Genomic DNA, 26451 nt, shown 5'->3' with positions numbered 1-26451 from the left:
AGGAGAGCAATGTCACAGTGGTGTGTCGTTGCAGTACAGTGGGGAGAAGAGCGAGATTAAGCAGCACGAGGGTTGAACCAGACTCTGCCCTCGTGGACCGCGAAGAGCACCGCACGCAGGACGGCCCACAACGCCTTCAGGATGCACATAGGAATGAACCCAACGAGCTCCAGAACAGCGTACCCGGCCCAGTAGACCGCCGCTCCCGTCCAGTTCATGGTACGGAAGACAACGATGCTGCAAGTGTGCACGAGCCTGATCAGCTGGACGTGGAGGATGATGAAGAGGTCGACGAGCGCGTTCCCAAGCTGGACCAGGCCGTTGCGCAGGTCCTCGGCCGTGACATCCTTGAACCAGGTAATGATGGCGAGGGAGGTCGAGTGAGCGAGGGAGATGGACTGAAGCAGAGCTCCGACGAGGGCGATACTGCCGTGACACAGGGTGTAGAAGGTCCAAACCGCGTACAGCTGGATGGCGGAGGGGAGAGCCTTGAACCGGACAACCGTGTCGTCGATGACGGGCTTGAGCTGGCGCCCCACAAGCTGCAGGTTGTACAGGACCTTCTGGGACTGGGCAGAGACGACAGTCTTGGCGTGGTCGTAGCGAGGACCGAGCGAGTCGAGACCGGCGGAGAACCACTCGATCGCCTCGGACGCAATCTCCTCGGCGGCGTGGAGGCAGCGACGAGAGACGCCTGGAACGCTGTGACAGAACAGCTTCATCTTGCCGGGCATGTCCTTGGCCTGGTGCCAGATCCAGTTGGCGGCGACAGGCGCACCATCAACAATGTGCTCGAGCACATAGTAGACAAGGTAGAAGACGGCATAAACGGGCTCAGACGTCGCATACTAGACGACGTCCTCGCCATACGCAATGAGGAGGGGCCAGTACGCGAGGAACCACTCCATACCGGCCATGAACTTGTCCTTGGTCCACTTCCAGCCGTCCTGGATGAGGATCAGATCCGCCTTGACACTGGCGCAGAAGCGGGCCCAGCTCTCCTCGAGCTTACACGCCTTGAGCATCAGACCCCAGACCCAGGCACTGATGAAGACCGTAATGAACCAGACAATCTGGATGCACAGCACAGCGTTGCGCATATGCGAGCGCGCGGGGGCGAGCTTGTACGCGATGCGCTCGGCGGCACCGTCGTTCCGCTCCGGCAACATCTCAGCAATCTCGTGGTGTCCGTTGAGAACGGCGAGGCGCAGAGCGATCTGTCCGTCCGGGGCGATGATGCCATCGTCGGCACCCGCCAGGAGGAGCAGCTCGGCGACCCGGAGGCGACCATGCTCGGCGGCTGCCATGAGCGCAGTCCTGGGCTCAGAGTGCTGCATGCCGTCCTCCAGCTTGCTAGCGGAGGCAACTTGGGTGGGCTTGAAGGCCGCGAAGGAAGCTTCGCTCATGCGATTGAGGTCGGCGCTGTGCATGATAAGCGCCTCGGTCGAGTCGAACAGACCGCGCGCCGCCGCGTAGACGAGAGGAGTGATACCTCCAGTCGACACGACGTCAGGCGACACAAGCCCCGAAGCGAGCAGCGAGACGATGGTGGTGACGTCCTCGTTTCCGACTGCACGGAACAGACGCTTCACATGGGAGCGCTCATCGAGCTTGAGCTTCTCCTCGGTCAGCGGGATGGACATCGACAGCTTGGGATAGTTGGTAATGGGCAGGATGCTGCCCTGCCTGCTGAGAGAGGCGGCAAGAAGGATGTCGCGGGTCGTTGCGAGAGAACGGATGGGCTGGGTCGGCGTGGTCGTGGTGTTGGAGGGACAAGCCTCCGCACTCCCCCGCATGATGTCCCTGGAGGAGCCGACCTCCGCGTTGGTGGGCTTGGTCGCGGGCTCGGCGTCACCGTTAGAAGAAGGCGCCCCGAGCAGGAGGACAGCCTTGGCGACGGTCTCAGGCTGAGGCTCACTCGTGGGAGCAGTATTCTTAGCGCCATCGGTGCCAGGGTCCGCCGTAGTGTCCGAGATCGTCTTGACGTGCTCGTTGTTGGCCCGGTCTTCAGTAAGGGGCTCGATGAGGTGGGCACCAGAGATGTTCCCATTGTTTGTGTTGCCCTTGTTCACCGAGACGTTCCTGCCGACACTGCGGGAGAGGCGCCTCATGAAGTGACCGCGCTTGGAGAATGAAGTCGAGCCTTTTGATGCGACATTCTTTAGAGCCTGATTGGCATTGGGGAGAGAAGGACCGTCGTTGACGGTACTGGCGTTATAGCTGGCAGTGTCGTCCTTTGACGCCTCAGTGGTAGGCTCCTGCTTGGTGGTGATGACCGCGACCGCCTCGCCGGGCGCGTCGACCATACAGACCTTCTGGAGCGGAGCAATCTTGGGCGGCTCGACCTTGGGGGAATTCGCATTGATAGGCGTGGGCCCGGGGGCGGCGTTGCCGTCGGTGGTCTTGACCTTGGAGGTAGGTTGCTCCTTACCGTTCGTGGAATTGTTAGCTGTCGAGTTGCCGTTGTCATTGGCCACCTCCTTGGCGGTCGCGGTGCCGTTACGGGCCACCTTGTTGATGGTCTTGCTCTTCTTGATGGGCTTGGCCGGCACCTCCTTCGGCTTGTCCTTGTCAGACTTGCCCATCGCCAACTTCCAGGCGACAGTCATCGTACTTGCTGCTGATGAAGATAAGTTGGGAGTGTGAAGATTGATTGGGAATCGACATGACGACGCTGCGACGTCGTTTTGTACCTCCCTCGAGTGTGCCGATGGTGGGAACGCACACACACAGGCTTGTCCATCAGTTGCCCCGCCATGCCTCGCTGTGAGGCTGGGAGGTGGGGATGTCAGCTACTTTCGCGGTGCGAGAGTGCGTGAACGCCATTGTCCGGGCATTTGGGGAGCTGAGGTGAGCTGATGAACTGGGGTGAGCTGATCCGCTGGGGTTCGACGGCCATCGGCCACGGCGGAGGGTGGTGCGAGTGTGTCCGCGACTGCTGTCCTATCATCCGTAAATCTGTGCTGGTCGCTCATCGTCGAAGCGACTGGTTCGTATTCGAGGAGTCTTTATGAGGGAGACCTTCTCAGAGTTTCTGCAAACACTACCTTTCGTCATGCTGAGCACCCAGGTTGGAATTCCGTGTGTGGCACGCCGAAGCGCATGAGAGAAGGTAGATTCCCTCGCAGCCCCAACGCTCTCGGACAACAAAACCATCGCCGTCATCATTGTCCAACATGACGTCTCTTTGTTCTCTGCATCTCTTCTCCACGAACTTAACTCGTCATGGAGCACCTCGCATGCCACATGCCACGCCCTCGTGATTCTCATGGATATGGCCGCAGCGAGAATCAATCCGAGACAGGATCCTCGTCCGGCCCGTTCGGCCCCCGTCTCGCCATGTGTGCGGTCACTAGCTTCCGAAGCGAACAGGTAGCTTCTGGAGGTTCAGGAGTTTCCCGAAAGTCCCCCTCTCCTATGCGGGCAGAAGCTGTCATAGCGCCTTGATCAGAGGGCAGTCACTAAGTGAGAGGTAGGCTACGCATCCCGCACTGCCGATTCCGCACGCGCACCGCGCCTCTGCAACCCAACCCTCGCGGAACGACACTACTCCGAGCTAGGCGGGCACCAGACGGCTTCACTAGCGATCACCGTGGTCAGCAGATCCAACATGCCCTTTGGCCGGGCGCAAGACTCATGCTCGCTATCACGCCGTGTTCCAGTGCCTAACAGCCGGTATTTACGTAATCGTTCGCCACCCAACGCCGAGATGAGTCGGTTGATGTCGCAAAGATGGTTCGATCCTCACCATCTGCCAAGCACCTAACGACAGAAGCACTCACGACAGTCGCGCCGCGCTGGTCACGGGGCCTTCACGCGTCGATCCGTTGATACCTCTCGGCGCCCGGACGACTTAGTTACGACCGCTAACGAGGTCAACGATCACCGCGTCGTCGTGCGATGACCACGGACTAGGAAGACGCTAGCGAAACTAGCCTGCTGAAGCCACCGTTAGGAGCGTTCCGCGGCTACTGCCTCAGCGTTCCTCGACCGATTGCAACACCGCACGTCCTTGTGACCTGGGGGGGCCCACGCTTCCTTTCCCGGGGCCCACAGGAATTTGGCACGCATATAACCAGACAGTCTACTCCCGAGCTTCCGAGCCCCAGAGACATTCCGACCACAACCACAATGGCTGCTGTTGCTACCACGACCGCGACGGAAGTTCCCACCACGGACGGTGCTGGCCTCCGCCGCCGCCTCGACGTCCACATCCACGACACGATCGAGGACCCGGCTATCCTCCGCGAGATGATCGTTGAGGACATCTACCTCCTCGGAGGACAGTTTGCTATCCTGTGCCAGTTCGCGCACCCCGGCATTGCGCGCGGCACTGCGGGACACAGCACGTTCGCGTCCCGTATTCCGGAGCGACTCCGGAACACTGCGCGGTTCCTGAACGCGTCCGTGTTCGGCACCGAGCGGGAGAAGAAGGCCATCTTCAGCGTGATCCACAAGTACCATGCTCAGGTGAACGGCGAGGTGAACGGAGAGCGCTACGACGCCAACGACCCCGAACTACACCTTTGGACCGCAGCCACACTCTTCGTGTCCCTCGTGCTCGTGCACGAGCGCCTCTTCGGCAAGATTTCCCAGGAGCGCATGGAGGCTATGTACCGCCAGAGCGCCGTGTTCGGCACCTCGCTGCGGATGCCACCCGAGATGTGGCCCAAGACGCTCGACGACTTCTGGGTCTACTGGGACCACATGATCGCAACGCTCGAGGTCACGCCCGAGGCGAAGCGCCTGTCGCGCGATCTCCTCTGGCCCAAGAATCTGCCTTGGAACATGCAGGCCATCATCCCTCTCTCCCGCATCGTGACCAAGCAGCTCCTGCCTCCCCGTCTCCAGCGGGAGTACGACCTGCACCCGTCCACCCTCGACTGGATCCAATACCAGGCCGCCATCAATAGCCTCTCCTTCATCTACCCCTACTTCCCCGACAGCATTCGCCAGCGCAGGCACAACATGTACATGGAGGATCTCAAGGCTGCTGTCGCCCGTGTTGAGAAGACCGGTCACTGGGGCCGCGACAAGGACTTCCCGGCGTAAAGTGGATGCGGAGAGCCACTAACAGACCCGCCCAAGTCCTCCCACGCGCTGTCGTGGGGCCATCGACCCGACCGACCGAGCTACGCTATTTGTGACTGATGCATAGTGTTATTCTGAGAGGAGTTTCGGGCTTTCGAGCCCGATGGGTTCACGTGACCACTCCACAACTACCGGCTCTAACGAGATATCTTTGTAGCGAAAAGCAAGACATGTATTCATGATTCCGGCATGTGGAGGTGCTGAGGTATGCGGTACCAGGAAGTCGCACGATGCTTGCGGGAACATTGGCAGCCTGGTGATCGACACGCCGTACGATAGCCGTCTGAACAAATTTCAATGCCGCGTAAACTCGCACTTCACGTCTCCCTCCACCTCGTCTGATTAAAGACGGATTATTCCATCGCTCGCGTGCAATGTACCAACCACGCCCTCGTCAGCGCTCATGTCCAAGCCCTTCCGAGACATGGCTTCGCGCAAGGACGGATCATCGTCAGTTGCCCATTCTCCCTTCAAACTCCGAAGATTATCCCTCACAAAGTCTTCCTCTCCTGTCTCTCTGTGCTCTCTAATTTGCGCAAAACTCTCAACCGACAGCCTCGGTGCCCGTCATACGCCGGGTCTGCGCGTGTCCCGCCCCGTGTTGGTGAGCGGAAATGGCACAGTGTCAGGTGAGATCCAGGAAAACTTCAAGGCACCGGTGAACTCGGCGTCTTAAAGTCTGGAGCACCACGAACACCTGTCACCGTACGGGTGCGTACAGTGGTGTGGCTCCGGCGATCAAAATGTTGCCCCACTCGGGGTACCGCATGGTACACGGGCTCTGGCAGGATCTCAACCTTGTTCATGCTCCTCTTCAGGAAGCAGCGGCGCGCTAAGCTTGAGTGGGACTGAGAAATTTCCCCGCGTCGCTGCTGCAGGTCTGCTGTACGCCGCAGACCACCTGCAGAGCTGACGGGGGTGTCGTGCGACACACACTCACCGAGGCATGGGTCCCCGGGCAGCAACAGCTGGCGGGGACTCTGGGCAGGCCCCGGCCTCTGCGTCTCCTGGCTCCCTTTGGGCATGGAGCGATTGGGCAGTGATCGCGCGCTGATGCGAGCTAGGCTAAAGTTTGGGCTGATAATGTTGATCGTCGTGCCCCCCTCTCTTTCTCTCACTCATCTGAGAGAATCTCTCACCTCACTGACTTTGGCGGGGCAACACTGCTTCGCAGTCACTTCAAGCGTCTCAGACTCGACTTTCGGCCCCTCTGAGAGCTCTACCCAACCCCGCTCGACATTGGCAGTTGCCCTGGCTCATTGCACACCTTAACGCTCGCCATCACGGCTCTTTTACCGAGCAGCGCCAGCGCCCCGACAGAGCTCACAGCTCAGCAGCCACCATGCGCAAGACCAACATGAAGCAGTACCTGTCGAAGTCCTACTGGCTCCTGCCAAAGGAGGACTCTTGTATCGCCCCCGAGGGCGTCTGGAGCAATAAGGACATGGACCCGACGCCGATCGAGTACAGGACCTGGACTGGATGGACCTTTTTCTCGTACTGGGTGTGCGACCTTTTCCAGCCCGGTGGATGGGCGACGACGGCCGCCTTCGTCGGCATGGGTCTGACGTGGTGGGAGTCGTGTCTCGCTGTTCTTGCCGGCTCCTTCCTGTCCGCCATCGTAATTGCGTGCAACGGTGTTGTCGGAGGCACTCTGCACGTTCCATTTGCGGTCTCCTCCCGCGCGGTGTACGGATACTACGGAAGCCGCTTCGTTGTTATCGTGAGTAGACCGTGGCGTGGGAAAACGCCACCTTTGTGGGTACGATAAGCTGACCCCTCCAGTCACGCTGCATCATGGGCTGCTTCTGGCTGTCGATCAACACCTTCGCTGCGGGCCAGTACGTGAGCTACGCAATTGAGGCGATTTGGCCTTCGTACGCGCGCCTGCCGAACCAGATCCCCGCCTCACAGGGCGCGACGACGAAGGACTTCCTGTCCTTCTTCCTGATCTGGGTCATCCAGTTCCCCTTCCTGCTCGTGCACCCCTCCAAGCTGCAGCCCGTGTTCTACACCAAGGCATGCCTCGTCCCCGTCGTTGCGCTCGGAACCATGATCTGGGCCCTCGTCAAGTGCCGTGACGGCCCGGGCATTGCGTATGCGCTGAGCACGCCCCAGAACCGTGTCTCCGCCGGCGTGCCGCGCTTCATCGCGTTCATGTACTCTGTCACCAGTGTGCAAGGCACCTGGGCGACGATGGGCGTCAACGTCGCCGACTTCAGCCGATACTGCCGCAACCCGAAGAGCTCGTGGCTGCAGCTCTTCGCGTTCCCCGTCATCAACACGCTCGTGTCCATCGTGGCCGCCATCACCGCCGCCTGCCTTCTGCCCGTGTACGGCGACGTGCTGTACCAGCCCTACCTGATCGTGAGCAAGTGGGGCACGTCTCCGGGCGGCAGGGCGGCCATGTTCCTTGCCTCGCTGGCCTGGGCGCTCGCAAACGTCACGACAAACGTGAGCGCAAACAGTATCAGTGCCGCGAACGACCTCGCGGCCCTGTTCCCCCGTTGGATGAACATTCGCCGCGGACAGCTCTTCGTCGCCATTGTCGGCGTCTGGGGCTTTGCGCCCTGGAAGGTCCTCCAGTCTGCCGCCAACTTCCTCACTTTCATGAGCTCGTACTCGGTCATTCTTGCACCCATTGCCAGTCTCATGTTCTTTGACTTTTTCGTCATCAAGCACGGGCGCTACAACGTCTACGAGCTCTATGTGCCTCACGGCATCTACTACTACACCAAGGGCTGGAACTGGCGCGCCTACGTCGCTGTCATTTGCGCCGTCGCGCCCAACATGCCCGGCATGGTCAATGCCATCAACCCCAACATCAAGATTGGCAACATCAAGTATGTCTACATGGTCAGCAACATTGTGGCGCACTTCATCGCCCTCAACGTGTACTACATCCTCAACAAGCTCTTCCCCGCCCGCCAGACGCTCATCGACCACCCTGTTCATGACGTGCTGGAGGACACGCCCGCTATCCCCATGAACTACGAGGACTCCTCGGACATGGAGAAGAACGAGAAGCTCAACCTGGTGTAGGTGGTGTGAATGGGGAGTGCGAGGAGGGTGCGAGGTGTTTCCGGTGTGAGAGAAGCAGACGGAGAGTTTGGTGGCCAGAGAGGCTGTGATGTTTTGAGGGCCAGCGTGGCTCTGAAGTTTGGTGGGCAGAAGAGGGTTCCTGAGTAGACAAAGCCGCACGGCTTCATCTTTGTAACATTTCGGACGCGTACCGATGCACGAAGTTTCCATTCATTCTGTTCTGCAACATCCCGCAAGTCGCTAATGTATGCATGATGTGGTGAGTCATTAAATGCGTCTAGATGATACAGGGGACAACAGAGGAGATTCGCCGCCCACGACCGAGTCGCTCCGCCCTCGTCCATTGCGCGGGAGCATGACTGGCGTACTTGGCGCTGAGGAGATGAGGAGAAGCCCGCCCTGGCTGGTGGGGAGGCGGGTCAGGCTGCCAGCGCTCGGCTTGTGCGCTAGCGCACGTGGTGGCGCGGCAACTGGTATTGGTGGCCGCAGCGATGAGCGGCGCGCGATACTCGACGCTCCATCGAACAACAAGGGCGTCTCCTCGTCCACACTCTGCAGGCCTGGCGTATGGCAGGGCGTACTCGATGCCGAGACGGGGTCGACCGGGTTCGTGAGGAAGTACACGCCAAGAAAGGTTGTAGCGATCTGGTCGTTAGCTAAAGTGCCCCACTAGCTTAGCTGCAGACTCACGCCAAAGGCAAAGTTGACAAACTGAGAGAAGCTCAGCCCCCGAAACTCCTGGTACAGCACCGCGCTGCCGATAATGGCGGACATGGAGAAGAACACGAACTGCGTGGGAATGACTTCCTGTCTGTCAGCTCACAATTCGCGTTCTTCTTAGTCACCTTTGACTCGAAGCGCATGAGCGCACGATTCAGGTACTTGATCTGCAGCACGCTCGTGACGACAAGCACGACGACGGCAACCCAAGCGATCGGGTACGCGAATGCCTTGAGGAAGACGGCAGAAAGCAATGAGCTTAACGCCTTCGTGGCCATGACGGTGTACCCGCCGTAGAGGGCGCAAGTACCGACGTCGATCCCGATCCAGCGTGCGCCATACTGCGTCCCACTGAGGATAGTGAGGGGCACGAGGAGAAGAATGTTCAGCCCTGTGTAGATCAGGAAGGCGGGCGCAAGCACGGCCGCGAGCAGCTCGTCGGGCGACATCTGCTGTTAGCTATCATGTGCTGGGAAAAACAGCTGCTGCACTCCGAAGCATACAGCACACGTCCGCATGACCTGGTCCCACGGACACAGGCCCGCGTGCGTAGTGTGAGAAACCCGCGGCAGACTCACCCTCGGCTTTGAGTCGGTGGCGGACCAAACAACAGTGACAGCACCCACGATAGCGAGCGTCATGCCGAGCACATTGCGCCTCGTGAAGCTTTCTCTCAGAATGAGCGGGGCAAAGAAGCAATTCGCAATAAGCGCTACAGTCCCGAGGGGCGCGACGACACTAGCTGGCGCAAACCCATAGGAGAGGAAGTTGCCCGTCTCGCCGAGTCCCATGAGCCCAAGCCCGGCCCACCACAGCTTGCTCCGGAGATAGTCTCCTTCACCATCGACGCCGCGGGGGCTGTGTGGCTCATCGTCGTCGGTGGTTGGCTCAGCCAGCTCAACCTCGTATGTCTCGAACGGCTGTGAGTCCGACCGGCCGCGATGGGCTAGTGGAGACGCGAGAGGTGTGACGGGGGCAAGCGGGGCGGGGCTAGGAGTGCTGCTCTTCCTGCCTGGAGTGGAGGGGCGGGAGGAATCTTGCCGTTGATGTGCGAGTTTCTGCAGTGTCCTGGTTGTCAGTTTAACAATACAAGAATAACTCACAAGGCCAGCGAAATGAGGATATTGCCGGCACATGCGATGGCGACGCCGACATAGGATGCGGCGCTCCCCGAGGTGTCGATGCTCATGTTAGCTCAGACGGGCATGACACGCAGTTGCCAGTTCAGAGGAGTGTGAGAGAGGTGCGTGCAGTGTTGCGCAGTGTGCGTTTCCAAAGAGTCGATGTTCGTAGAAGCCGTTTCTCCTGGTCCCACTTGGTGCATGCGCCCTATCGCTTCACTCAAACATGCTAGCGTCGGTCACCCTTCATCATCGTTCCTGGAGGGACACAAAGGCGGCCGGGGTAAGTCTCCCACGGATGCTACCTCCACCTTCCCTCGAGTCGGAATCTCCCTCCTCCGCATCCGCCGGTCTCTGATCGCTCAGCACGGTCTTGCCTTCCTCTTCCTCCTCTGAAACTCAACACACACCAAAAGCACCAAAGATGGCCTCAGCAGAGCAAGTCGCCATCGCCGCCCGGCGCGCCTTCGAGGCGTCGCAGCTCATCGACCCGTCGGAGCGTAACGTCGCCCTGGACTCTATCCGTTCCTCGCTCGCCTCGGCCCGCGAGGAGGTCCTCGCCGCGAACAAGAAGGACATGGAGGCCGCGCAGCCCCTGGTCGAGCAGGGCAAGCTGTCCTCCTCGCTTCTGTCTCGCCTCGACCTGAGCCGGCCGGGGAAGTACGACGCGATGCTGGCGGGCATCACGGACGTGCAGGCTCTTCCTGCGCCGACGGGGATCTGCACGTTTGCGAAGCGCCTCGGCCCCGACCTGGACCTGTACCGCGTCACTTGCCCCGTGGGCGTGCTCCTCGTTATCTTCGAGGCGCGTCCCGAGGTTGTTGTCAACATTGCCGCGCTCGCCATCAAGTCGGGCAACGCCGCGATCCTGAAGGGCGGCAAGGAGAGTGCGAACACGACGGCCGTGCTCAGCCGCTTGATCGCCGAGGCGCTCGCCAAGACCAAGCTGCCCGAGACGTTTGTCCAGACCGTCACTTCGCGCGAGGAGATCAGCGCCCTCCTCGCCCAGGACCGATACATTGACCTCGTGATGCCGCGCGGCGGTAACGCCCTCGTCACGAGTATCCAGAACAACACCCGCATCGCCGTCATGGGCCACGCGGACGGCATCTGTGCCGTGTACCTGGACGCTTCGGCTGATGAGAAGAAGGCCGTTAGGGTGTCTGTGGAGTCCAAGACGGACTACCAGGCTGCGTGCAACAGCGCCGAGACGATGCTGGTGCACTCTGCCGTTGTCGACACGGTGTGGCCTGCCGTTGCCTCAGCGCTGGTGGAGGCGGGCGTCGAGCTGCGCTGCGACGCCAAGACGCTTGCGGCGTTGCAGCACACCGAGGCGGCCGCCAAGGCGACCCCGGCAAGGGAGGAGGACTTCCGGACCGAGTTCCTCGGCCCGATCCTCGCCGTCAAGACGGTCGGCAGCGTCGAGGAGGCGATCCAGCACATCAACCAGCACTCCTCCCACCACACCGACAGCATCGTGACCGAGGACGAGGCGGCGATGAATGCGTGGGTCAAGGGGCTGGATTCCGCCAACTGCTTCGTGAACGCCTCGACGCGCTTCGCCGACGGCACCCGGTACGGCCTCGGTACCGAGGTCGGCATCAGCACGGGCAAGACGCACGCGCGCGGGCCCGTCGGTCTCGACGGACTCGTTATCTACAAGTACATCCTCAAGTCGAAGAAGAGTGATGGCAGCACTATTGCAGACCATGAGAAGAATGGAGGCAGCTATGACCACTCCGACCTCCCCCGCGAGCTGCCGTTCTAGGCTGCTGCAGAACCCGTAGAGAGGTAATCATATCATTTTTGTACACATGCAACTGCATTCATCTAGGAGACGCGGTCCGCTGCGATCGCGCACTCGCAGTCGCGGCACATACTCAACTTGACTCGATGAGTCTCATCGGAACCGGACTAACATTGCCTCATCACATGTACCCTCACCAAGACGCTCGTCACCCAAACGCCCGCCTCTCACTCCGCGCCCAGGCTGACTTTACTAACAAACATCGTGCATCATGTCATGCGACACGCACCGACTACAAAGATCGTGACAAGAGTCCGTATACGTGCCGTCTAGTCTAATCCGGCACTGCCGAGGGGATTGGGGATGGGGGAAGGGGTATGTGTGATTACGCCGAGAAGGCTGGATTGATGGTGCGAGGGAGGAGGGAGAGGGCGCAGTTCCGATCTGCACGCGGGGCGAAGATCTCGACTACGCTGGTCAGAACTGCGCCTTCTGAGAAAGCGCAGTCTGGACCGACGTTCGGAACGTCGACTCGCGACGTCTAGACGTCTGTAGAGGGTTGCTTAGAAGGCGTAGAACGCAACGGCCGCGAGGAGGGCGGCGGCGCCGGGGGCAACACGCTCCGCGCCAGAGGACGAGCCCTGCTTCGCCGACCCGGGCTGGACGGCCTTGTCGGTGAAGCTCTTCTGCGCGTCCTTGTACTCCTGCATGCCCTGGATGGTACCCTGGGACACTTCGGCGGTGGCCTCGGCGGGCGCGGTCCAGCTCTGCGTCCACTCGGTCGTGACCCAGTCGCCGGCCTGGTTCTTGTATCCGTACGTCGTCGCCGTCATGGGCGGGTAGGTCGTCGTCGGCGGGCCCTGGATGCCCTTGTTGCCGCCCTGGGCGCCGCCCGCTCCGGCTCCGGCGTCGTCCACGGCCTCCTTCGTCGACGTTGTCGTCGGGGCCTCCTCCTCGGCTGGCGTCGACAGAGTCGGGATACGGGTGCCCGTCCACGTCGTGACGACCGGGTCGCCGTTGAAGTCCCATAGCGTCGTCGTGTGGCGCCCGGTCGGGACGGTCGTCAGCTCCTCGTCCGCGCCGGCAGCGCCGGGGTAGGTGTAGACGGTACGGCTGATCGTTAGCTGAAGCCACAGGCGTGTAACTCACAGAGTGGTCGTGGCGGGGTCGCCGTCGGCATCGGTAGTAGTCGCAATGACGACCGAGTTGCCAAGCTGGTGTTGTCAGTTTTGAAGTCTCGATCGGCGGGCAGATGCGCAATGACCGCGCAGCGGGCAACATGTGCCCAGAAAGTCTCCACTCACCTCATCCTGAGTGGTGTGCTGACGCTGGGCGTGGGCCGAGGCAGCGAGCACGGCGGCAGCGACGAGAGCGGCGCGCATGGTGTGTGTTTTGATGACGAGGGAAGAGGAAAGGTGTTAAGGTTGGAGAGTGGTCGAGGGACGTGGTGTGATCGCAGTCGCAGTCGCTTGGCGGCACTGGCGGCGCGGACGGGGCGGCGGAAAAAGCGAACTAGGAGTAGTCCGAGGATGGGGCGGGGGATCGGGGTGGTGCAAAAAGAAATCAAAGAGAGTGGTGGTGGCCAGATAGCAGAGATGATATGATGTTGTTTGAAGTAAGAAAGCGCACAGGCAGAAGGAGGAGGAGGGAGGTGTGATGTTGAGTTTGTTGCAAGAGTGCGCTGCACCACGCTGTCTGACTCTGCTGTGGGAGAGAGCACGAAAGGAGGTGTGAGCCCTGGAGGGAGAAGGGGAGCGCGGGCACGAGGCCTGAGGGATGGGCTGCTGCGGTGCCTGGTGAGCCGTTCACAGAGCCCAGTCTCTCAGGCAATTCTGCAGCTCCCCTCCCAGCTCTCTCCACCGGCCGGACGCCTCTTAGAGCCCCTTCGCCCGATCCCCTGGTCCCTCGGTCCCTTAACCGTCCCACCGCACAGCCACCAAGACCACTTTGCTCTTCTCATAGTCCTTCCATTAGCCTACAATTGATTCCGCTATCTAAGCACCCACGTTTTCATTACAACTCGGTCTAAACTTCCAAAGCACCCAAGACGCCCAAGACGCCCGTGCTTGGCGCTAGAAGGCGTGAGTCTTGGGTATCCCTTGGATGAGCTTGGCCACCGCTCGCCCCTTGCCGCCCTTGCGTACGACACCATTAAGCTCAGCGTCATGCAGTGCCAGCAGTGTTTGGCAGTGTTTTGCCTGTGTTTACGCCAAGCAATCCTTTCTATGCATACAAGTCCCCCTATGACAGGCCGGGAAGTAAAGGGAAGATAAATACGAGATTCTATGAGTGTATATTTGGTGGGTGTGGGTGTGTGGTAGGGAATGCGACGTCGTCGCTTTCTTCTATTTACGGCGTCCTCGCACAGCCGTCCACTCTGGTTGCTCGGGCCGCTGGGACGGAGCTGGCCGGTCAAGCTACCGCGACATCGCGTGAGCACCACGAACGGCGAGAACAGGCGAAAGCAGGACCGGCGCAATGACGTCGGAGAGTCTACTTGTCCTCAACCTTGAGCGCCTCGGTGTGCGCGCTCAGGTCGACCTCCTCCGTGACGGCTCCCTCGCCAGAGGTGTCGCCCATCTTGAGTGTGACCTCCTCGGTCTGCTCCGTGCTCTCCTTGCCGTCGTCCTTGCCACCCTCGGCCTTCCATACGTATCCCTCAATCCAGCCCGCGACCTCCTCCTTGCCCTCGCCGGCGAAGACGGCCTCGTCGAATGCGTCGCGCCCGGCCGCGTTCTTCTGCTGTGGAATATGTCAGCTAACCGAGCTATGATGCATAGTTGGGTGCTTCGGTCTCCATTGACTCCCACCCCCTTGCGAAGGAAAGACGGGGCTCAGCCTACCGGCATGAGCTTGGCAGGGGCAGGACTCACCTTGAGCAGCGGCAGACCTCCACCACGCTCCTCCGGCACATCGACCAGCGCCTGGACGCACGCGACGTGGTTGTTCATAACGGCCCAGTGCACGGGCGGGGAGCCGGCCTCGTTCGTCTGCTGCAGGAGCTCGGCGGGGGCGACCTCGAGGAGAGCGTTGAGGACGTCTGTGATGTCAACTTCTGCCACCTTGTCATCGCTACGGCTCTCCACAGCTCTCTCTCTCTCTACCTCGCCTGAAATACACGTGATCAGAGAGTAACATCAGTACGAGATGAGCCAGATGAGTTAAGCGCCTAAATCAAGACTTACCCAGGTGTCCATTTCCACAGGCCATGTGCAGCGCCGTGTTTCCGCGCTCGTCCTTGGCGGCCTTGAGCCCCTCGGCGCCGTACGTCTTCAGGAACGCGCGCACCTCCTCGCCCTCGTCGAAGCGGCACGACAGGAGAAAGTCGGCCAGCTCGTCTTGTGTCGGTGTCGTGCTCATCGTGGCTTGTTTGTTATCGTTTCGTTTCGTTGCCAGAGCTCGACCTACCCGTCTCGATCATCGTCATCTCAACTTTTTGTTGACCGTCACGTGATCCGGGATGGAAGATTTCCCACGGTAGCTTGGGTTAAGGCTCCCACGGTTGATGACCCTCTCGCCGTCTCCCACGGTCACTTCCAGAAGAAGCACGCGAGAATCGCATGGGAACCACGACAGGAGGAGAAGCTCTGCGGAGATCTGGACACAGACCGCGGCGAATCGGGGCGCTTGTGCGGCCGCCCAAGCGAGTGCAGCTGAGGCCAGGCCGGCGGCAGTTGCTCCTCTCCATCTAAAATTTCAGCGGCAGGGCCATTCCTCCAGGCTCGAATATTGTCTTTCTCTGTGCACTTGCTAGCAGCTGCATCTCGCTTGAGGGTGCCTGAAGGATGGACGACATGTCCGCTATGGAGATGGCGAATGACGCCACGGCTCGCTATCTCAGGCCAACACGGTGTTCGTGCACGGTTGCGGCGTGTGTTCCACCAAACGAGCCAAACGAGGTGACCTCCACCTCAAGCGAGGACAGGGGATCGGAACGATTCGGGACACATCTGATCAGACTAAGGCTTGTGACAGAGGTCAAGCTGGCAGAGTGGGGGTGACGCGCCGAGGTTGGACGTGCAGGGTGGGGTCGGTAGCACGAGCACACACACTCCATACGCAGCACGGTATGCAGGCATGCGGCATCGCGGCAGCACTATAGCGGCAACGCCCGGCAGGGGACGCACCTTACGGCTAGAGCCCAAGCGCTGAGCCGAGGGCGCCGATACCAGGGAAGAGGGGTTCAAAAGGTCAAATTTCAGAAACACACAAGCACAGACGCGTCAGGCGTCGAGTGTCGAGCGCCCACTGCCGCGAAGATCAGAAGCTGCCGCACACACCACATCCATGCCCAAGTCTAATGAGGGACCCTACACAACTCGAGGTGTTATCCATCTAGTCGTGCTGGAGTCAAGGTGTCGGATGATGCAGGAATGTCGGGTCGAGTCAGAGTGACTGCCCGTGACGTTTATGGCGGCAAGTGCCTTTGATAGCCTGCCCATCTGATGCCCATGGCCCGAGGGGGGGTGATCGCCCTGGGTGAGTCGGGACGTTATTTGCCGGCGGCTACGACGGCACACTTTGCGGGCTAGGGTCACCGCGCGCGCGTTTTTCTAATGAAAAAGTTTATTCTCCTAGCTCCTCTAATCTCGACTCGGAATCTAGAGAGAAATTCAGAATGCCAGACCGATGAGGGACCTTCGCAGCCCCCCCCGCCGCCGCCCGAGCACAGAGGCTGCGAGGCTGCATAGGCGTTTGCCCTGACGCATGACACTGCACTGACACCTCGACGCTGCACTGCTGCTACAGTCCCGAATTTCGGACGTGGTGGCCCTGACCAGCATCTACTCAAGTCGGCAGAGCCCACAAAACTGTCATCATCAATTATCGACCGCCGCCTTCTTCCTCTTCTCCCCACTCCCCCTTCTCCCACCCAGCACGCTCGCCATGCTTTCCGTCCGCTCCGCCCTCCGCCTCAAGGCCGTCCCCCGCCTCTCCCGCGCCGTCAGCGCCTGGGCCAACGTCCCCGCCGGGTGAGTACCAGTCACCGAGACCTCGGAGCAAAATTCAGACCCTCCGGTTCTGTCCGGTAACAACAAACCAGCCGACAGCTCGACCCCCAGCCGGCCCACCACACTCATGCAGTAGCTGACGACTCAGACCCCCCGACGCCATTCTCGGCATCACCGAGAACTTCAAGGCCGACACCTCGCCCAAGAAGATCAACCTCGGCGTCGGTGCTTACGTATGTATCCGTGATATCGGCGGTCTCGTGCGCGAGGCGAAGGACGCCTTCGAAGCTTGAGGCCGAATCTCGAGCCGTCCAAGAGCGTGTAGCTGACCCCAGCGTGACAACAACGGCAAGCCCTACGTCCTCCCCTCGGTCCAGAAGGCTGAGGAGATCCTCTTCAAGGAGAAGGCCGACAAGGAGTACCTCCCCATCACCGGTCTCGCCTCGTTCGACAAGCTCGCTACCGAGCTTGCCTACGGCGAGAACTCTGCTCCCATCAAGGAGAACCGCGTGAGTGTTTAGAATTGCCCGCAGCTTCCGGCGGCTGCCGCGCGAGTTGCACTGCAGAATTCTGAAGCTTGGGGCCCGTGCTTGTTAGCTGTTTCATATCGCTGATGTCTTCCAGCTCGCCGTCTCCCAGTCGCTCTCCGGCACCGGTGCCCTCCGCATTGGTATGGAGTTCCTGAACGAGTTCTGGCCCAACAAGACCATTTACGTCCCCACCCCCACCTGGGGCAACCACGGTGCCATCGCCAAGCGCGCCGGCCTCAAGCTCGAGAAGTACCGCTACTTCGACCCCAAGACTGTCGGCCTCAACTTTGAGGCCGTCAAGGAGGACCTGAAGAACGCTCCCGAGGGCTCGATCATCCTCCTCCACGCCTGTGCCCACAACCCCACCGGTGTTGACCCTACCCAGGAGCAGTGGAAGGAGCTCTCCGACCTCGTCAAGGAGAAGAAGCACTTCCCCTTCTTCGACATGGCCTACCAGGGCTTCGCCTCTGGTGACGTCGAGCGCGACGCCTTTGCTCCCCGCTACTTTGTCGAGCAGGGCCACCAGATCCTCCTCTGCCAGTCGTTCGCCAAGAACCTCGGCCTCTACGGCGAGCGTGTCGGTACCGTCTCGGTCGTCACTGCCTCGCCTGAGGAGAAGGCTCGCGTCGACTCGCAGCTCAAGATTCTCATCCGCCCCATGTACTCGAACCCCCCTGTTCAGTGAGTTACATCGTGCTGGGACGAGCTAACAGACAGCGGTGCCCGCCTCGTCAGCACCATCCTCTCCAACCCCGAGCTCAAGGCCGAGTGGCTCGGTGAGGTCAAGGGCATGGCCGACCGCATCATCGACATGCGTGAGAAGCTCTACAACAAGCTCGTCGAGCTCAACACCCCCGGCGAGTGGGGCCACATCAAGTCGCAGATCGGCATGTTCTCCTTCACCGGCCTGACGCCCGAGCAGGTCGACGCCCTCGCCCAGAAGGCCCACATCTACCTCACCCGTGACGGCCGTATTTCGATGGCCGGCCTCAACGACTCGAACGTCGAGTACTTTGCCGAGTCGATGAGCAAGGCCGTCAAGGGCGAGCTCTAAATGGCTTTTATAGACATACTACATACTCAAAAGCGACAGACAGGCATTAATAGAAAGCTCTTCTTTCGAACCTTGGGACTCATAGACATATGCTGAGTTATGCATTGATTCAGCTGCCACTGGGAGTGCGAAGTGGGTGTGCAACGGAGCAGAGCGAGCCCGCATACCTTCGGCCGTCAGAAGCACGCACTGCAGACGGAGCTGGCCGTATACCGCACATGTTCGGCCATCATGGCGGCCGCCAAAATACACCAGGCGGCGGTTGCCGAACCGTGCCCTCCTTGGACCAATTTGCTCCCGCTCCACCATACAGCGAGCTGTCGCTGGCTCAGCGAGCCTGCGTGAGCATGGGCCGGCAACTCTAACGCCGAGCCACGAGCCCATCACCGGGGATGTGCCCAGCTGATCTTCCTCTGGCTCCTCTGGCCGCATCCGTGTTCTCATCTTCTCCACAACTTCCACCTGCACACTTTTGTATCAACACCCATCTTTCCCCTTCATCCGCAACAATGGCCGACTCATCGCGAGGCGAGCTCATCCGGAACGCGGTCCTGTTCCTCAACGACCCGAAGGTGCGTGCGGAGCTCTGGAGGAGATGGTGGGCGGCGTGAAGGGGGTGGATTCTTGGACAGTCCGGAGAATTCTGCGGCATTGAGCAAGGCGTACGCGGCGTTGTCCAGTTCTCATCCTCGCCTTGATGGGTGGTAGTCCGGGGCACAGCTTGTCTAGACTATCGGCAGACGGTCCGCATCTCGACGACATGCTCGAATCCGCTGTGATGGTCCAGTGTGATCCACACACCAGCTTCAGATCCCCTTCTCGGAGTCATAGCTAACCGCAGGTCGCGACCTCGCCGATGGCGCAGAAGGTCGAGTTCCTTCAAGGCAAGGGACTGACGGACACGGAGATCCAGCAGGCGCTCTCGGAGGCTGCCAACGGCACCTCGAACCCGAGCGCGGCGATCCAGTCGCCCGCACCTGCCGCGCCGCCGGCATACGCCCGCCCCCAGCCCAGCTACCAGCAGCAGCCGCACTATGGCTTCCAGGCCGCCGTTGTCGCCCCGGAGCCGCCGAAGCGTGACTGGAGGGATATCTTCGTAAGTAAGAGCGAGCGAGGGCTGCGTCAGCAGCCCGCCCGCAGCGCGAGCGAGCTATCGATCCGCCGACTCAGTCCAGTGGCGGAGAACAGCTGCCCAGCTTAGCTTCTAGCTGACACCCAGATCATGGCCGTCGTCTCCGGCGGCGTCATGTACGGCGTCACGGCGCTTGCGCGGAAATACCTCGTGCCGCACCTGAAGCCGCCCTCCTCGACTGCGTTCCAGAGCACCTCAGCAGAGTTGTCCGAGCAGTACGACGCGGCGGCTGCCGCTCTGGACGAGTTGCGTGCCGAAACCGCGGCGCTGGCGACAGCAGCGCAGAGCGAGCGTGAGCGCGTGGCCGCGGCGCTGGAGGACGTGGAATCAGCAGCGCGCGCAGTGAAGGACGCAGAGGCGCGGTGGCGCGACGACATGCGCGAGGTGCGCGGCGAGGTCGAGAGCGTGCGCGAGCTCGTGCCGCGCATGATTGAGAAGCACGCCGCGAGCCAGTCTGCCGCGCTCACGGAACTGCAGTCCGAGCTCAGGTCGCTCAAGACCCTCCTCGTCGCGCGCCAGGGAGGGAACACGGTCTCGGAGGCTGCGGCGTCGGGCGCCGCCTCCCCCACACCCTCTGCGACGCAGACCGCCGCCAACGCCCTCCTCCAGCCCCGCGGCAAGGCCTCCATCCCCGCCTGGCAGCTGCCTAATGGCGGCGCTAGCGCTGCGACTTCCAGCGCCGTTAGTGTTGGCAGCGTCCCGTCCGACGCGGGAAGCCCGACCAAGGAGACCCCGTAGACGGCGAGCGAGCGAGCGGTAGCGAGCCTGCGAGACGTCCAGCTTTGGCGATGAAACCCTCCACCACCCCAGACGTTCATTCATCTTTCACCCCAGACTTAGACTGTACATATGTGTCTTTGTGCAGTAGCCATGTTCTTTCAGACTATCATCCCCAAACCCCATCCCATCACACAACATTGTCGCTGCGCTGCCAGCGCGGCTCCTCTCCACGGACATACCCCATCAGCCCATCAGTAGCAGTATGAATGGCCCGAGATGAGTACATTGCAACATCGGAGCAGATTGCAGATGAATGGCCGAGTATACATTATCATGCACAACAAAGGATGATTCGCTCTAAAACTCTATCAGATCGCCTCTCGACCAGAGACGCCCACTACGACTATCTAGATCGCGAACTCGTCATCTGGCCCGCTCGCTCAGATGCGTTCAGGAAACTCGACCCGCTTCTTCTCCTCCGCGACCCGTGCTGCCTTCTCGGCCCTCGGCCGCCGCGTCGTCGTCGTCTGCTGCTGGAGGAGCGCGTCAATGTCGTCGTGGAGCAGGTCGAGATTGTCCTCGTCGTCGGCGTCAAAATGCTCCCCCTCGGCCGTGACGTCGGGGCCCACGGCGACATCCCTGTACACCACCTTCTTCACTGCGGCGCTGCCCTTACTTCCAGTTCCCGTGCTCGTGCCCGTCCCGCTTGTGGTGGAAGTGGGAGTAGAGGTGGAGGTGCTAGTGGAAGAAGAGCCGGAGGGGCCGGAGGGAAGAGACGTGTTCGGTGTGCCGACCTGGGGCAGCGGCGGGGGTCCCTGTGCCGGCGCCAGCGTCGATGTGAATGTGCTTATCGCAACGCCGCAAATGACGAGCGTGATGATGATGGCAATGGCGCGCCGGGTTGCTTCCCACTTGGCGCTCTCGATCTCGGTGCGCAGCTCGCCGAGCGAAATGGTGAACTTGTTGTTGATCTCCTCGGTCGCAATGTCGAACCGCTTCATGAGGGCGCGCGTGTCGTCCTTCCGCGTGTTCAGCTCCATCTCGATACTGCTGTCAGCTCGCGTTTATCGAGCAGTGGCTAGCTCAATGAGACTTCTCTTGACCACTCGCCTCACTCGCTCACACTTACTCGTGTCGCAAACCCTGCAGGTCCTCGGTCATCTTCCTGTCCAGGCCCTCGACCTCACGCTGCATCGCAGTACTCGCTGCGCGCATGCTGAGGCCGTCGTTTCGCGCCTTGATGCTGATCTCGGTGCGGAGGGCAGACAGCGCTGCCTTAAAACGGTACGCTTGCTGCGGTGTCAGCTAGATCATGCAACATCTTCGTAGCTTCCGCACCGCCTTCATTTTCGTTCCACTTGGGATGGACTCTCCGACACTCACATTGTCCAACTCCTGCTGCGACAGCATGCTCTCTTGCGCCTTCCTTGACCTTCCGACAAGCATGCCCCTCACGCCCTCCATGAGCACCCGCGCGGGCGCATTGCGCACCTGCGCCCCTTCTAGCTTCTGTACAAAACGATATGTGTCGAACTGATGCGCAGGGCCGAAGTAGGAGGGTGGAGGAAGGGGCGGAATTGCGAGCTCCTGCGGCACCTCGAGCGGGACTGGTGGAGAAGAGCTTGGTCCCGTGGCCGGTCCCTTGACGACTGGCTTCGGAGGTGCTGGTGGCTGCGGTGCCGGCGGAGGAGGTTCGACCTTCTGTACCGGAGCAGGGGCGTCTTTCTCCTCGACAGGTGCGGAGTGCGGTCCGGTTCGTGTTCGTAGCTCCGGATGCTCGTGGTGGTCCTCTGCTTCCTTTACCTCTTCCGGGCCGTCGCGCCGCTCGGCACTCTTCGTTTCGGTTGCTGGCGCTTCCAACGCCGCATCGTCGACAACAGGTTTCGAGAATGGTCCGATCTTGGGTCGGCTTCCGGGATCGCTCGGGTCGCCAGCGAGTTCCCCCTTCTCTTTCGCTGCGTCGTCCTTGCCCTCCTCGTCCTTTTTCGGCTGACTGCCTCCTCCCCCATGACCCTCAGCGAACGGGTGCCGGCTGGCAGTTGCGTAAGCGCTCGGCGTCTTCTTCGCCTCGACAGCCCAACGGAGGGCGGATCCGTGCAGCGCCCTTGTCGTTCGCGGATACAATGGCGGCCGGAGCGGGGTGAGGTAGGATGGATGCTGGAGTACGCGCCGAACGGCGAACAGCGCGTTCGTCGACATTGCGTGTGATGAAGGGAGTGGTCAAAGTTGAAGTCGGTTACCAAGGGTGTAAAAAGAAGGTGGTTTATGACGTCGGAGCGGCCTCCGACCGGAACGTCGCGATTACGGTGGCGACTCGGCTCGGCTCTGGGCGGGTGGCGCGTGGCAGATCTCGTCATTTGGCTCCGGGCTTCACCTCCGTGCTTCACCGCTCAGACAGCAGTTGCCTTCCGCAATCTTCCCGTACGCATAGACGACATGGGGCATGCACGTTGGACGCTGCAATGCATATGACCTCAAAGATGAGTGGGTGAAGGTTGTCACGGAGCGTCCTCACGTGGTGGAGAACGTCCTTTGTTGGGCGGTGCTCGCGAGCGTTCCGGACAAGATTGGGACTATAGACCAGAGTTTCTGAACGAAACAACCCTTCCTCCTATTAGCTCTTCTAGTTGATTGAAGAGGTTATGGGGGACCCCGAGCACAGGTGCCGCCCTGTTCTGACTCCGAGGCGGGCGGACTTCTTTCACGCCGTATCACCGTGATACTACCCCTACTACTGGTCCAACCACTTTCCCACCATCTTCACCCAGCGAGGATGTTTTTAAAGCACTCTCCTCATTCCCAGCGCCTCTCTGAAGCCAAAAAGCAGCCTCGTATGGGGCTCGAACCCATGACTGTGTGATCACTCGGCGGTGCTGCGTAAGAGTCACACTATCTACCGACTGATATAACGAGGCCAAGCACGTGGTTAGCCATGTGTAGACGCGGCGCGAACAGGGCTATCCGTAGCGCCGAGAATCTCTCCGAAAGCTGCAAAACTGAGGGAGATGCGGCTTCGGAACTCCGACCCTTACACTCGCCCCCGCCTAGACCCTACCTCTCGCACCGAGAGAACGGGGTTACAAGGGTTCGATTCGCGCCGGGGAAGCGCTGAAAAGAGCCTCGTACGAAGCTCGAGTAATCAATCGGCTACTGCTTGCACTTCGAGCAGGGCTATGCAGTGCTCTGAGAATCGCCTCAAACATGTCAAAATGAGGAGCGCAGAACTGTTCCAAAGTCCGCTTCGGCCTTCGCACCCCTACCCCTCTGGCCCTCTGACCCCATAGACTTTGCACGCGACAGAGGGTCAAAGAAGGGATACTTGTGGCTCCTCTGGGAGCCCAGGGGAGCCAAAAGAGAGCCTCGTATGGGGCTCGAACCCATGACTGTGTGATCAATCGGCTACTGCTTGCGCTTGGCGTAAGAGTCACACTATCTACCGACTGATATAACGAGGCGAGCTGCAATGCTTACGTCAGCGTACACCTGCGCCCCAGCTTCCCAGCGAGCGTCTCGGCGCTGTGATACGTGCAGATTTGAGGGAGATATGGAAGATGACGGCGGCGGTGGTCGACGATTGGTCCCGGGAGGTGTGAGCGTCCAGGGGGTGGTGGAGGCGTCGAAAATTGTGAGCGAAAATCGGTTTGGTGGAGGCGTAAGAGTGAGGCGCAGGGATAGAGCTGGCGCTCGGCCAGGGATAGCGCGGTCAGTTCGGTCTGGAATTGGGCGTGTCCTGCGAGCAATTAGCATCTTGTATCCACAGCAGCCTTCTCTGTCGCTTCGTATGGAGAAGTCATCTCCTTAGACTCTCGGTAAAGGTTTGCGTTTGCTACGAACTAAAGTGTACTCTTTCCGTTTTGGCGGAGGCGCTGTCCGCTGAAACGTCCATCTCAGGCCCTACAACGACCACGCGAGAGTTCTGTGGCGGTCCTTCGCTCTGCACAAGTTCACGAGTACTCCTCGTCCATAGTCACATACACTTAGGCCAACCGGTGCACTTGTGTGCACCACATGTGACGTCAACCAGAGGCAAGCAGCATTGATCTTCGCGGGCACCGCCTCGCCCCATTGTGGCACTGTGGCGCTGACGCGAGCGCGAACCCCTCGTGTTCGAAATATTCGCGAAATTCCTATTATTCTTCTACCATCACTGGCCAGCACTATGCAAACTAAGGCCTGCCATGCACACAGTTCACGTAGCGCGTCGATCACTTCGCCCCCCTGCACACAACCCGTGCCTGATTTTGACGTCGCCGGGCAATCAACGAGGTTTCGAGTTGCTGTCGCTCGCCGATCACTTCGTCCTCGACGACGTTGGCACACACACACGAGCTGGTCACAATGCATCGAAGTACATCATGAGCGGCGGCGAGGAGATGCACGAAAGCATACTTAACAAACTGGGATGCGCACGATCTTCGAAGATCAGCACCAAGAAACCAGCACCACTCCTCAACTCCTCCTCACCGATGGGAGACAACAGTGAGTCACACCAGCGGCCGATGGGTAATGGGCGCGCACTGACCGCAGACTCTCCCTACGCCCAGCACTGGGGGCTCCCCCAGTCCACTGCAGCTGCGTTCTACCAGACAGGCTGGGGTAACTGCAGTGCTCTCCCCAACACTCCGCGCCCGGACTTCAACCAGTTCCTGCAGGAGTGCCAGGCTGAGGCGGACACCGCTCCTGCCAACATGAACGCGCCCATCCCCGAGCTTCCCGCTGAGGCCAGGCAGCTGGTCCCCGGCAACGCTTTCGAGGCCCTGGGTATCAACCTCAACCGTGACGCTCCTGTGAAGCCTCAGCTCGAGCCCAGCTCAGCAGAACGTTCTGCCCTTCCAGCCCGCCCCACAGCAGTACTGGAGCCCCCAGTTCGCACAGCCCCCCCAGTTGCCCCAGCCCCCCCTGTTCGCCCAGCCTGTGCAGGACTGGCAGAACCAGCAGGCGCCCCTGCTCCCTCCTCTCCCCGGCACGGAGAACGCTAACCCTGCTCCCGCCTACTCCGTTCAGGAGTGCGACCAGCCTGCCGCCTGCAACGCCAATTTCACTCCTGCCTGCTCCATGCAGGAGTGGAACCAGCCCGCCGCCCCCAACGCCAACTCCGCTCCCGCCTGCTCCATGCAGGAGTGGAATCAGCCAGCCGCCTCCAACGCCCCGCCGACGCTCGCCGCGGCCATGGACAGGCTTTCCAACGCCCAGATGACGGTGCACGACGTTCTCGCCGCTCTCGGTGCGCCTATCGAGCCCGTCGCTTCTGCTCCTCCTTCCGGCCCGGCGCCCAAGAAGACCCAGCCGAAGGGCAAGGGCAAGGGCAAGGCCGCTACCCGCGCTCCCGTCGCTGAGAAGGCCGCTGTGGCTCCCGAGCCGAAGAAGCGCGTCCGTCGCGTGGCGGCTAAGAAGGCCGCCGCTGCCATCACCGCAGCGGCTGAGGACGTGGACGTGTCTGACTCTTCCGTCGACCCTGCCGTCTCTGCTCCTCCCGCTCCAGCTCCGGCTCCGGTCAAGACCACCGGTGGCCGCGGTGGCCGCGGAGGCCACGGAGGCCGGCGCAAGTCCGCCAAGGCGGCCGCGAAGACGCACAAGCGTACCCGCTCCTCTGCCTCCTCGACCTCTGTCGCCCTCTCCATCAGCGACATCAAGATGGACCCGATCAAGCCGCGGCGCAACCAGAACCAGCGGGCGGTGTACTACCCCCCTCGGAAGCTGACGCCGTGGACTGAGCTCATGGCGCGGCACCTCGCCAACTCCCTCCCTTCCGTCAAGGACGGCAAGATCGAGGTGCTGTACACGGACGACCACCGGGCTCCGCACGGGCGGGAGATCGGCGTGCGCCGCGTCTGTGGCGAGTGCAACAAGCTCCTGCCTTATCCCGTAAAGAAGGTGAAGGACGACGAGCCCAATGAGACGGTGCGCCTCGGCGTCATGCCCGGCACGACGGTGATGCTGCACTGCAACGCGTGCGGAATCTACCAGCGCGACAAGGTCCAGCGCCGCGCCTTTGGCATGTGGGGCATCACCGGGCACGTGTACGCCGACGGTGACAAGGAGTACGTCCCCATGGCCAAGAGCGAGCATAAGCGGAAGGCGGGGGAGAGGGAGCAGCGCAAGCGCATCGACCGCAAGTTTAAGACCATGCTGGAGAAGCTGAAGAAGGAGAAGGCTGAGCGCCAGGCGGCCAGGCTCGCTGTGCTTTGCGAGGGGGGCGAGGGTGAGACGCCCGACGTCGATGGCGAGTACTCTGAGGACGAGGAGCCCGAGTACGACATCGTCGACATCGAGGTCTGGGGCGAGGACGAGTGAGCGACTCCGCTCAAAAAGATACCCAGAACGAGCCAGTTAACAGGGGGG

At 60.9% G+C, this 26451-nt stretch overlaps 12 protein-coding genes and 2 non-coding genes across 14 annotated transcripts; 7 read left to right on the top strand and 7 right to left on the bottom strand.

The window, feature by feature from the left end:
* Positions 1–56: 56 nt before the first annotated feature.
* A1Q1_00306 (uncharacterized protein) lies at positions 57–2609 on the bottom strand (the record flags this gene model as incomplete). Its single annotated transcript, XM_014329004.1, has 2 exons — positions 57–702; positions 850–2609. The coding sequence occupies 2 exons, from the start codon at positions 2607–2609 to the stop codon at positions 57–59; spliced, it is 2406 nt and encodes an 801-aa protein (XP_014184479.1).
* Positions 2610–4131: 1522 nt separating this feature from the next.
* A1Q1_00305 (uncharacterized protein) lies at positions 4132–5052 on the top strand (the record flags this gene model as incomplete). Its single annotated transcript, XM_014329003.1, has 1 exon — positions 4132–5052. The coding sequence occupies one exon, from the start codon at positions 4132–4134 to the stop codon at positions 5050–5052; it is 921 nt and encodes a 306-aa protein (XP_014184478.1).
* A 442-nt stretch (positions 5053–5494) lies between these two features.
* Positions 5495–5927, top strand: A1Q1_00304 (uncharacterized protein; the record flags this gene model as incomplete). The annotated part of the gene is made up of 2 exons (XM_014329002.1): positions 5495–5720; positions 5770–5927. The coding sequence occupies 2 exons, from the start codon at positions 5495–5497 to the stop codon at positions 5925–5927; spliced, it is 384 nt and encodes a 127-aa protein (XP_014184477.1).
* A 506-nt stretch (positions 5928–6433) lies between these two features.
* A1Q1_00303 (uncharacterized protein) lies at positions 6434–8133 on the top strand (the record flags this gene model as incomplete). Its single annotated transcript, XM_014329001.1, has 2 exons — positions 6434–6814; positions 6877–8133. 2 exons carry the CDS (start codon positions 6434–6436, stop codon positions 8131–8133), a joined length of 1638 nt encoding a protein of 545 aa, XP_014184476.1.
* A 277-nt stretch (positions 8134–8410) lies between these two features.
* A1Q1_00302 (uncharacterized protein) lies at positions 8411–9989 on the bottom strand (the record flags this gene model as incomplete). The annotated part of the gene is made up of 5 exons (XM_014329000.1): positions 8411–8778; positions 8824–8844; positions 8957–9302; positions 9432–9911; positions 9957–9989. 5 exons carry the CDS (start codon positions 9987–9989, stop codon positions 8411–8413), a joined length of 1248 nt encoding a protein of 415 aa, XP_014184475.1.
* Positions 9990–10398: 409 nt separating this feature from the next.
* On the top strand, positions 10399–11742 carry A1Q1_00301 (glutamate-5-semialdehyde dehydrogenase; the record flags this gene model as incomplete). The annotated part of the gene is made up of 1 exon (XM_014328999.1): positions 10399–11742. One exon carries the CDS (start codon positions 10399–10401, stop codon positions 11740–11742), a length of 1344 nt encoding a protein of 447 aa, XP_014184474.1.
* A 542-nt stretch (positions 11743–12284) lies between these two features.
* Positions 12285–13103, bottom strand: A1Q1_00300 (uncharacterized protein; the record flags this gene model as incomplete). The annotated part of the gene is made up of 2 exons (XM_014328998.1): positions 12285–12845; positions 13026–13103. The coding sequence occupies 2 exons, from the start codon at positions 13101–13103 to the stop codon at positions 12285–12287; spliced, it is 639 nt and encodes a 212-aa protein (XP_014184473.1).
* Positions 13104–14214: 1111 nt separating this feature from the next.
* Positions 14215–15081, bottom strand: A1Q1_00299 (cytoplasm protein; the record flags this gene model as incomplete). The annotated part of the gene is made up of 3 exons (XM_014328997.1): positions 14215–14463; positions 14565–14830; positions 14907–15081. The coding sequence occupies 3 exons, from the start codon at positions 15079–15081 to the stop codon at positions 14215–14217; spliced, it is 690 nt and encodes a 229-aa protein (XP_014184472.1).
* A 1527-nt stretch (positions 15082–16608) lies between these two features.
* Positions 16609–18257, top strand: A1Q1_00298 (aspartate aminotransferase, precursor; the record flags this gene model as incomplete). The annotated part of the gene is made up of 5 exons (XM_014328996.1): positions 16609–16694; positions 16822–16906; positions 17009–17182; positions 17298–17884; positions 17939–18257. The coding sequence occupies 5 exons, from the start codon at positions 16609–16611 to the stop codon at positions 18255–18257; spliced, it is 1251 nt and encodes a 416-aa protein (XP_014184471.1).
* An 856-nt stretch (positions 18258–19113) lies between these two features.
* A1Q1_00297 (uncharacterized protein) lies at positions 19114–20127 on the top strand (the record flags this gene model as incomplete). Its single annotated transcript, XM_014328995.1, has 2 exons — positions 19114–19353; positions 19477–20127. 2 exons carry the CDS (start codon positions 19114–19116, stop codon positions 20125–20127), a joined length of 891 nt encoding a protein of 296 aa, XP_014184470.1.
* A 422-nt stretch (positions 20128–20549) lies between these two features.
* A1Q1_00296 (uncharacterized protein) lies at positions 20550–22308 on the bottom strand (the record flags this gene model as incomplete). Its single annotated transcript, XM_014328994.1, has 3 exons — positions 20550–21159; positions 21239–21402; positions 21493–22308. The coding sequence occupies 3 exons, from the start codon at positions 22306–22308 to the stop codon at positions 20550–20552; spliced, it is 1590 nt and encodes a 529-aa protein (XP_014184469.1).
* Positions 22309–22934: 626 nt separating this feature from the next.
* A1Q1_t108 lies at positions 22935–23024 on the bottom strand. Its single transcript has one exon. It is a non-coding gene; the product is annotated as a tRNA-Lys (tRNA).
* A 441-nt stretch (positions 23025–23465) lies between these two features.
* On the bottom strand, positions 23466–23564 carry A1Q1_t107. The gene has a single exon. It is a non-coding gene; the product is annotated as a tRNA-Lys (tRNA).
* A 723-nt stretch (positions 23565–24287) lies between these two features.
* A1Q1_00295 (uncharacterized protein) lies at positions 24288–26403 on the top strand (the record flags this gene model as incomplete). Its single annotated transcript, XM_014328993.1, has 3 exons — positions 24288–24588; positions 24637–24974; positions 25030–26403. The coding sequence occupies 3 exons, from the start codon at positions 24288–24290 to the stop codon at positions 26401–26403; spliced, it is 2013 nt and encodes a 670-aa protein (XP_014184468.1).
* Between the last annotated feature and the right edge of the window lie 48 nt (positions 26404–26451).

This window comes from Trichosporon asahii (genome assembly GCF_000293215.1).
Source record: "Trichosporon asahii var. asahii CBS 2479 unplaced genomic scaffold scaffold00002, whole genome shotgun sequence".
Classification (NCBI taxonomy): domain Eukaryota; kingdom Fungi; phylum Basidiomycota; class Tremellomycetes; order Trichosporonales; family Trichosporonaceae; genus Trichosporon; species Trichosporon asahii.
Note: the sequence above shows the minus strand (reverse complement) of the source record. Positions and strands in the feature narration are given on the sequence as shown.